The sequence below is a fragment of the Magallana gigas genome, chromosome 2 (assembly GCF_963853765.1).
Source record: "Magallana gigas chromosome 2, xbMagGiga1.1, whole genome shotgun sequence".
In the NCBI taxonomy this organism is placed as follows: Eukaryota; Metazoa; Mollusca; class Bivalvia; order Ostreida; family Ostreidae; genus Magallana; species Magallana gigas.
The window spans coordinates 44,580,786-44,590,855 of NC_088854.1; the positions used below are offsets into that span (position 1 = coordinate 44,580,786).

General features: G+C 32.4%; 2 protein-coding genes across 2 annotated transcripts; both read left to right on the forward strand.

The window, feature by feature from the left end:
• Positions 1 to 920: 920 nt before the first annotated feature.
• Positions 921 to 6,169, forward strand: LOC109620632 (chitin synthase chs-2). The gene is made up of 9 exons (XM_066071903.1): positions 921 to 1,057; positions 1,145 to 1,224; positions 1,354 to 1,462; positions 4,213 to 4,357; positions 4,559 to 4,748; positions 4,828 to 5,028; positions 5,144 to 5,541; positions 5,633 to 5,797; positions 5,918 to 6,169. Exons 1-9 carry the CDS (start codon positions 921 to 923, stop codon positions 6,167 to 6,169), a joined length of 1,677 nt encoding a protein of 558 aa, XP_065927975.1.
• A 255-nt stretch (positions 6,170 to 6,424) lies between these two features.
• LOC136271589 (chitin synthase chs-1-like) lies at positions 6,425 to 9,768 on the forward strand. Its single transcript, XM_066071907.1, has 3 exons — positions 6,425 to 6,563; positions 6,648 to 6,835; positions 8,476 to 9,768. Exons 1-3 carry the CDS (start codon positions 6,425 to 6,427, stop codon positions 9,514 to 9,516), a joined length of 1,368 nt encoding a protein of 455 aa, XP_065927979.1. The 3' UTR covers positions 9,517 to 9,768.
• The last annotated feature ends 302 nt before the right edge of the window (positions 9,769 to 10,070 follow it).

The window sequence follows — 10,070 nt, forward strand, 5'->3', positions numbered from 1 at the left end:
TCGGACAGATTTATGCTTTACTGAAAATATTCTTTCCTTTGTGAAACTTTCACAATTATGAAGATGTTGACCCTTCACCAGTTTTGGTATGATAGGCTAAATTTAGCTGTCGATATCACGTGATAGATTGATATTCACGAGGAGGCATTACTTTCCTGGCAGGAAAATAAATATTTTTTATTGTTTAATATTTGATATATTTGTTACGTGATCGAATTGAGCATTATAATTAACAGAATAAAGATAACTTTTATTAGTAATCAAACACATACATTTTCCCCTTTATTCAAAATTGACGCAAATTATAGCGTGTATAGCTTTAATGCAGTTTGTTTAGACAAGTTTTCAGATTTAGGTTAATAAAACTGGAAATTATCAATTTTAATAAAAATGGCTTCAAAGTAAAACTGTTGGATAATTTGGCCTAAAAATACTTTCTGATTTTGTCTTTTACACGTTAAACAAAACCTTTTAAATATGTTCCAAATATATCACAGACTAAAAGTGTGCACTTATTAAAAATGTAATCAACAAAATTTTTGTAATATACTAGTATTATAATTCCTCTTTACCTTCAGCACTTAAAAAAACAATTCCAACAAATTACTTGTATATTGAACATTGATTGATTTTCTTGCTTTAATATACATGTAGTGCTCAGATAAAACGTGGTTGTTATGTGCTGATTCAATTACAAAATCATTATCACTTGAGCAATTATAATGTGTGCACACTAAACATAAAGCAAGTGACCTTTTGATATTTGTAAGGTGATTAATATATGTTTAATAATGTTTAGGATACAGAAGTTACATGAAAAGTGATGTGAATAAGAAATTGGCCTAAGTTTCGATAAACATGTTTAATTTATATATCGTGTACATTAAATCCTTACACAGAAAGATAAGAAGAAACTTCAAATGCCTGATGAAAATGACGAGCAGAATAACAGCTGGTCAAAACTTAGGGAAGACGATACGCCTTTGATATACATGTGTGCAACAATGTGGCATGAATCAGAGGTTGAAATGGTGCAGATACTCAAATCAATCTTCAGGTAGTCCATTTATCGTTAAGATTGAAACTATTGTTAAATGGTTGCTCATAACCACCATTCAGTAACGGTATTTTCAATTTATTGCAGACAAGACTATGACCAATGTGCGAGAAAACATGTGCAGCTTGGCCTTGGGATAGAGGATCCTGATTATTACGAATTTGAAGGTAATGAAGTTATGACATGTCTTCTAATTGCCATATTTAAATCGAACATTATTGATGTACTTTTAAACTGGCAACTGGCAACATAGTAACCAACAAATTACCATTATCAAATAGAGCGTACATTTTCAGCTCATATTTTCTTTGATGACGCCTTTGAATCCCAAAAGGACATCAATGGAACATACAAAGTCAACAGCTATGTTAAACAACTTATTTCATCAGTTGAAACTGCAGCAAGGTAATAAATAGGATAATTGATTGTAATGGAAATTCTTTTGTATTCTTATTAGCTCTATTCATGTTTACACTTTAAAAGTTTAATATCCCTTTTACATTTTATCTAATTTGGATTTCAGAGTAAAGTGTACATTTTAAGTCGCTATAAAACGAAAAAGATATGAAGTCAGGACTTCTGGTTCTGGTTTTAACTAAGACAAAGGTTTTGAGATTTTAAGATTCTAACTCGTCGACTAATTACTGATTAATTGAAATGTTGTGTTAACCAAAACAGATTATTTAAAAACCATAGTACCAATCGTAAATCTTATTATGCAATAAAAGTAGATGCTAAGAATATCTGAATATTGATGTAGATATAATCATCATAATAAATGTATTATTAAATTATTAGTAAGGGTTAACACAAACGCTGTTTCTGATCAAGATTTGTCGGTTGTCTGCCGTTGCAGTCGTTTTTGTAAACTTTTCACATTTCTTTTTTCTCCTTAAGAACCATCGGGCCGATTTTAACCAAAGTTGGCAAAAAGCATCATTGGATATTGGATGAAGGAAATTCATTTTTTTTCAAATGAAGGGATACATGGAGATTATTTATAATTATTGAAAATTTGTGGGTATTTTTCAAAAATCTTCAAATAAACCATTTCACAAGAGCTGAAACTTGGGTGGAAGTATCCCCGGCTAGTGTGCATTCAAATGGTCCCAGGTAAGGGGTCACAATGGGCGAATATAGTTTTACTTAGAAATATACGAATCTTTAAAAATCTTCTTCTTAAAAACTGTTTTGGCCAGAAAAGCTGTAACTTGTATGAAAGCATCATGTGGTAGCGTAGATTCACTTTTAATCATGATCACTGGGGTGGAGTGGGACCACAACTAATGGGGGTCAATTTTTTACATCAATGGAAATTACAAAGTCAACAGCTACGTTAAACAACTTATTTCATCAGTTGAAACTGCAGCAAGGTAATAAATAGGATAATTGATTGTAATGGAAATTCTTTTGTATTCTTATTAACTCTATTCATGTTTACACTTTAAAAGTTTAATATCCCTTTTACATTTTATCTAATTTGGATTTCAGAGTCAAGTGTAAATTTAAAGTCGCTATAAAATGAAAAAAGATATGAAATCAGGACTTCTGGTTCTGGTTTTAACCAAGACAAAGGTTTTGAGATTTTAAGATTCTAACTCGTCGACTAATTACTGATTAATTGAAATGTTGTGTTAACCAAAACAGATTATTTAAAAACCATAGTACCAATCGTAAATCTTATTATGCAATAAAAGTAGATGCTAAGAATATCTGAATATTGATGTAGATATAATCATCATAATAAATGTATTATTAAATTATTAGTTAAGGTTAACACAAACGCTGTTTCTGATCAAGATTTGTCGGTTGTCTGCCGTTGCAGTCGTTTTTGTAAACTTTTCACATTTCTTTTTTCTCCTCAAGAACCATCGGGCCGATTTTAACCAAAGTTGGCAAAAAGCATCATTGGATATTGGATGAAGGAAATTCATTTTTTTTTCAAATGAAGGAATACAAGGAGATTATTTATAATTATTGAAAATTTGTGGGTATTTTTCAAAAATCTTCAAATAAACCATTTCACCAGAGCTGAAACTTGGGTGGAAGTATCCCCGGGTAGTGTGCATTCAAATGGTCCCAGGTAAGGGGTCACAATGGGCGAATGTAGTTTTACTTAGGAATATACGAATCTTTAAAAATCTTCTTCTTAAAAACTGTTTTGGCCAGAAAAGCTGTAACTTGTATGAAAGCATCATGTGGTTGCGTAGATTCACTTTTAATCATGATCACTGGGGTGGAGTGGGACCACAACTAATGGGGGTCAATTTTTTACATAGGAATATTTAGAGAAAATCTTTAACAATCTTCCTCTCAAACCCATAATAGAAAGGAAAGCATCCTCATGTAATGCAAATTCAAGTCTGATCAAATTATGATTCCCAGAGGTAAGGTTTAGTCACAATTGTGGGGGGGAAAGGGGTGGTGTTGGGTCAAATTTTTACCCAAGGAAGATAAAATGAAAAGTCTTTGAAATCCTCTGGAAAAACATTCAACCAATAAAAGCTGAACCTTGTTTGTAAACACAGATTGTGCGGACTGAAAGTTGATCAAATCATGATTTCCTGCGAGTAGGAGTGGAAGCACAAGGGGGAGGATAAAATTTCAAAGAAATAACTTCTTACAAATACTAAAACAACAAAAGGTGCCAAATATTAACCATAAAAATATGTGGATAAATATCGGATGATTTTTTATGTGCAATATCTACTGTACTAAATTGTCAAAATATTTTGAATTTGATACTGTTTTGCTGATTTCATAAGCTATTGTTGCTCAGGTAAGCAATGTGACCGCATTTCTCCCCCCAACAATTCAGACTTTGATATGTATTAAACAAGATGTGGAAACCGTGTTGAATTAAATGTTTGGTTCGTTGTTTGTCACCGTGACTCGGTTTATATGATGAGAATAACTATATATATATATATATATATATATATATATATATATATATATATATATATATATATATATATATATATTTGCAAACATTTTTAAACAAACCAAATAAGGATCCTGCCATGCAGAAAAAACATCTTTCAGCAATGCTAATTTATATTACAATACTTTCATAATTTTGTATTGAACTTTATTTTCATCACAGACACGTCAAGTACACAATAAAAACAATTTTTTTGTTGGATTTGATCTAGATCTGTAGCAGGAATATCAAAAGCAATTGTTCGAACAAACACGCCTTATGGAGGTAGATTAGAATGGCGACTTCCGGGTGAAAACAAACTGATTGCCCATCTCAAAGACAAAACTAAAATCAGACATCGTAAAAGATGGAGTCAGGTAATAGCTTTACATAATATGCACGTTCAAATAATTTCCAAAAGTAGAGGTTACATTTATAAACAAGTAACTTACATTTCAACAAAATATTATGCTCCAGCTTTAAAATTTTTAAAAGTGAAGTATTTATTCACTAGTATGGAGCATAAAAATATAATAAGTAAATAAAATGGCATACATTGTGTTCCAAATTGATTGTAGGTTATGTATATGTATTATTTCTTGGCACACAAGCTGGCTAAAAAGAGAAAAGTTGCTGAAAACACATTTTTGCTTGCTTTGGACGGCGACGTCGATTTTCAGCCCAAAGCTGTCCAACTGTTGGTGGACAGGATGCGAAAGAACCCAAATCTCGGTGCCGCGTGTGGTCGAATCCATCCAATCGGAACGGGTAAATTTGGCATTTTACTGTTTTCAAGACGGTTCAAGATTTTTATATATGTCATATTATGTTTTTTTTATTTTACAAGGTCCAATGGTTTGGTACCAACAGTTTGAATATGCTGTGAGTCACTGGCTGCAGAAAGCAGCGGAAAACATAATGGGATGTGTGCTTTGTAGTCCGGGATGTTTTAGTTTGTTCAGAGGTTCTGCGCTTATGGATGACAACGTCATGGCCAAGTATACTACACTTCCAACTGAACCCCGTCATTATGTCCAGTACGACCAAGGTCTATACTTAAAAACATCAGCCGTTCGTTTTTATTATAACATTATTTTTGAAATTCCCATTTCTTATTTTGTGAAATATTTAAAGAAGCAATGGATATTTGTCGAATTTTGCAGGTGAAGATCGATGGCTTTGCACGTTACTGCTACAACAAGGCTACAAAGTCGAGTATGTGGCTGCCAGCGATGCCCTGACCTATGCTCCTGAAGGTTTCTATGAATTCTACAATCAGCGAAGGAGGTGGTCTCCATCAACCATGGCTAATATCATAGATCTCTTAATGGACTGGAGGAATGTTACCCAAAAAAACGAAGACATAACTAAGATTTACATCCTGTATCAAATGTTTTTGATGATTTGCTCCATTCTGACTCCGGGCACAATTTTTCTAATGATTCTTGGTGCAATAAGTATGGCTTTTCCGACTATTCCTCCATTCGCAGGGATGTTAGTCAATCTTATACCTGTGAGTGGAATGATTATATTGTGTTTCGTTGCCAAACCAAATATACAGGTAAAACTGCTGTAGTGCTATATTTTAGGATATATAATTTAAATTTCTATATGTTTATTTATTTGGATTCAATTTTACTCCAAATTTACAGTTAGCGTATGCTGCTGTTGTCTCCATTTTCTACTCTCTGCTTATGATGGTTGTTCTCGTGGGTATACTACTGGAAGCGGTTACAGCCGGATTGTGTTCAGTCACAACACTGTTTCTTTTGTTTGTCGTCGGAGTTTTCTTCATTTCGGCAGTACTCCATCCTCAGGTTACGAATGATCTATCTATCTATCTATCTATCTATCTATCTATCTATCTATCTATCTATCTATCTATCTATCTATCTATCTATCTATCTATCTATCTATCTATCTTTTTTATTCATCAGGAATTTTATTGTGTTTTGCATGGGTTTCTGTATTTCCTTTCCATTCCATCGATGTCCATGCTGTTAATGATTTATTCCCTTGGAAACCTACACGTAATATCCTGGGGAACACGAGACACAAAAAAGACTGCGCCACAACTAGAAACCAATGATAGAATGCCTTCCAGATCTCCGAGTTTCTTAAAATCATTTGGTTTTAATGGTGATGAGGAATCTGAATATTTGTTTACGTGTGGAAAGTTTATAAGGTAATGTTCATTTATACTTAAGTTGTATTTTACGTTTCCAAATAAAAACATTGACATAATAAATTGAAAGGATAAATACGCATATAAATAGTAAATAAGCTAACTGCATAACTGGTCACTAACTTCTGTTTAGTTTTTAAGAACAATTATTTTTTTATGAACGTATAACTGATATATTGTGGGACATAATCTTTAATGCTAATATTGACTGTTTGCTTCTGTTAATTTTTTTAGATGTTGTCCTATAAGACCGATAAGAATGATTCTAGAAAGACTCGATAACCTAGGAGCGCAGAGAATAAAAACAACAGTAGAATCTGAACCCAGTGAGATAAAACTGGACGAAAATGCTTATATCTCAACTCTAAATGTCCAAATTGATGACACCGCAGAGAAAAGTATGTTTAATAGTCAATGATATTGCAACTAGTCGTCAAAATCAGGTTTTTGTTTGTCAAATAAGATTATTAAATGTGCTACAGGTAATCCTTTATTCAAAGAAGACAACGAATTCGAACACGAACAAATGAGTTCTCAGTCATGGATGGACGACAGCGATCTAAAACAGGGATCTGTTGCTGTACTGGACAATGATGAAACACTATTTTGGGAAGAATTTATTTCGAAGTACTTGAAGCCACTTTACACCGATAAAGAACACGAAGAACAGGTACTTGGTTTGTTGACGATTTTGTTAGCTCACCTGAAAAAATATCTTTAAGAACTTTAACCGAAATGTCCGTCCATCTTGTACATATGTGAACCAAAAATGTTAACATTTTTAAATTGGCTTGTTAAAGAGGCTGAGTGGTGAACAAATTAACTATCAAATCTATTTAACTTTGAAATATGATGTTTAGGACCATAACCTATCATTTAATAAAGAAAAAATCCAAATAGTTTAGCTTTAAGATTTTAACATTTTCCTATATCTTTCTACAGAGCTCTTTGTATAATGGGGGAAACATAGCCTAAAAATGGCCACGACCAGCCAGCTCTCTTAATGCCAAAAACTTAACAAAACTCTTTTTATATATATAAAAAGCAACAGATATAAGGTTTTACATTATGTTGTGTTGTACAGTACGGCGCATCTTATCCAAAAAACCGACTTTAAAAAAATTTCCGATCGGAATCGGTATTTTTGTACTACTCATGAATGTATAAACTTTCAGAAAATTACTAATTTCTCAATAAAATAAATCTAATTATTTCATTAAAATGATTAATTACCTATAACCCATAGATATTTACATCACAACGTGTTACGGTGTTCAGCCTTCTATACTATTATGCATGCGTATTTACTGTAAACAAAATACATGCAGGGCTCGCGAAGATTTTCCTGGACATGTTTGTTGATAGAAATATGTACTTCTCCCAGGTAATAAATGTTTAAAGTTTTTAAATAACCACAATTATTATTTTGTAAGCATGTATTTTGCGTGATAATCACAAGGTTTGCTAAAACCTAAATTCATTTTTGTAAGTGAGGCCCCCTGAGGGGTTGTTTGACATATTTATGACATATGTAGGTTCATTTTAAAATGAACCGAAATGAGTAAACCATTAATAAATTATCGAGAAAGTGATGATGTGTTCCGTTTAGAGAGTCCCTTTTACCTCGTATACCATGATTACTGTAGTCAAACGAAGATCTTAAAGTTTTCAGTACGTGTCAATTCACGTGGTACAAAAAAACGATATAAGATTATTCCGTTTTGTACGACCTTTAAATTTCCGGAAACTCATAATTACGTTACTTAGGTGTGTGAAAGGGATTTTTATGTATTTCAACAATTATAATCAACGTTATTTCTAATTTCCTAATGATACAATAGGTAAATCTGAATTTATTCACACATGTGTTTTCAGCTGTATTGTCTCTTAAAAGAATATGACACCCTATTTTGAGACAAAGCTAGAACCAAAATGTGCAATTTTTCCCTCAACATGGTTGTAGAGTGGACACCAAAGAATATCTTTTATATTTTTCAAGATTTTTAGATATAATGTTTAAGTCTGTCACTGTGCAGTTCTTAGTGATTAAAAAGGCATTATCTTGTACTTGTGTGCACGACAAGACATAGTTAACATCATGTAAAACCTCCTAGTTTGTTTCTTTATCTTTTAGAAACAATTTTGGTTAGTGTTTGGCTTTAACAAGCCAGTTTAAGAAATTTTTACAATTATGGTCCTAATATGTACAAGATAAACCGAAATCTCACTTAAACACTAATTTGTATTTTGTTAAAGTCTTGTTCTTTTTTCTGATTTGTTTTCAATATTAATATTATTCTTCATTTACAGATGCGCCAAGGTCTAAAAGAACTTAGAAACAAAGTGTGCCTCGCTTTTCTGTTAATGAATGCACTCTTCGTTACCATTGTTTACGTCTTAACAGAGGTTAACGCAAGTTTTAACCATGCACTTTCCATAAAACTTCCGTGTACTGTCTCAGAAGGACCACCTGGTCGAGGATATATAGAACCAATATCAATCGCCTTTACAGCAATATTTGGAATCATGTTATTTTTGCAATTTATATGTATGCTTATGCATCGAATGTCGACATTAGTCCACATTGTTGCTTCAGTTAAGTTGGATTGGAAAAGGAAATTAGTTGCTGTTAATAATAAAGACCAGCCAGACAATGTCGAAGTCGAAGTCGAAGATGGCTTGGAACTTGTTAAGGGACTTCAAGCCGTAAAGGAAGATGATACAATATCTATTGCCTCAACGGATACAACGTACAGTGTTGAGTCTTATGTGCGCCCTAAACAGAAGAGCAAAATTATGTGGAAAAAATACCAAAAGCGATTGAAAAAACAAACACAACAACAACATGACTACTGTTTACAATTTACAAACAACTTAAACAAATTCACCGAAGCATTAGAAAAAAATGATAACAAAAGCGTTAAAAAATTGTTAGAAAATAAAGTGAAGGGAAAAACGATAGCAGCAGTTAGTTCAATGCTAAAAAATGAAACAAAAATGAACGAAATCAAAATACGAGCAACGGCTCTTAATAAAAAGGAAGTTGTTAAAAGACGTTGGCAAGATTTTGGAGCAAAACTTGGGCTAAATAAAGAAGATGAAAATGATAAAAATCCCGGTAAGTTTTTCAAGGATGTCACCAAAGCTGCTTTAGCCCAAGACAGAAGGAAACGTTTAGAAGAGGGCGAGATTTCCTTAGGCGAAACAAATGTGAATAAGATAAAAAGAGAAACATCTGAGAGTAGGAGGGACATTCCGCTTGATATTATGAAGAGGGGGACTGACGAAAAAAACTCGATTCCAAATGTTCAAAAGGAGCAAATTACATCTGTTAAAACAACCGAGTTTTAATTTTCACATATATTTAGCTTGAATAAAAAGTTTTGGCATTATTAAAGAAATCAATCAATCACTCAAACGTTACTTATGAAAGTTTTGAAAACATTTTGAAAAATGTATAAACATTTCATATTGGTATATTAATCACTTATTATTATGTGACATTATAAATTATCAATGTTAAATGATAAAACATGATTTTGTACGGAAAGATACATTTGTATACATATTTATGCGATGGTATTTAATCAGCTGTTACGCTTAAAAATCCTTTGGAAAATAATCTCTTCACCCCTCCAAAATCCTCTGGTATCTAACAAGTTTTCTTTTTCGTTCATGGTTGTTGTTTTGTTTTTTGTTTTTTTTACAGAATAATGAAAATCAACATTTTACTGCAACATGTTTGCCATATATCTCCATTACGAGTTTTCTGTAAGCACAACCAGCTCATCGTCACAAAATTAAAACTAAACAAAATTTTATTATGAAAATTTTGTGAAAATAAAACATTGAATGTATTCATACAGTCAACAGATGTTCTAGATTTGATCTTGGTTACATTAGCG

Bases quoted from the DNA above. Each gene is read 5' to 3' on its own strand.
- LOC109620632 (XM_066071903.1), top strand. From the start codon at position 921: ATGCCTGATGAAAATGACGAGCAGAATAACAGCTGGTCAAAACTTAGG. The intron at 1,225-1,353 runs GTAATGAAGTTA...GTACATTTTCAG, and splicing joins TGATTATTACGAATTTGAAG to CTCATATTTTCTTTGATGAC. The intron at 1,463-4,212 runs GTAATAAATAGG...GATTTGATCTAG, and splicing joins TCAGTTGAAACTGCAGCAAG to ATCTGTAGCAGGAATATCAA.
- LOC136271589 (XM_066071907.1), top strand. From the start codon at position 6,425: ATGATTCTAGAAAGACTCGATAACCTAGGAGCGCAGAGAATAAAAACA. The intron at 6,564-6,647 runs GTATGTTTAATA...AATGTGCTACAG, and splicing joins TGATGACACCGCAGAGAAAA to GTAATCCTTTATTCAAAGAA. The intron at 6,836-8,475 runs GTACTTGGTTTG...CTTCATTTACAG, and splicing joins ATAAAGAACACGAAGAACAG to ATGCGCCAAGGTCTAAAAGA.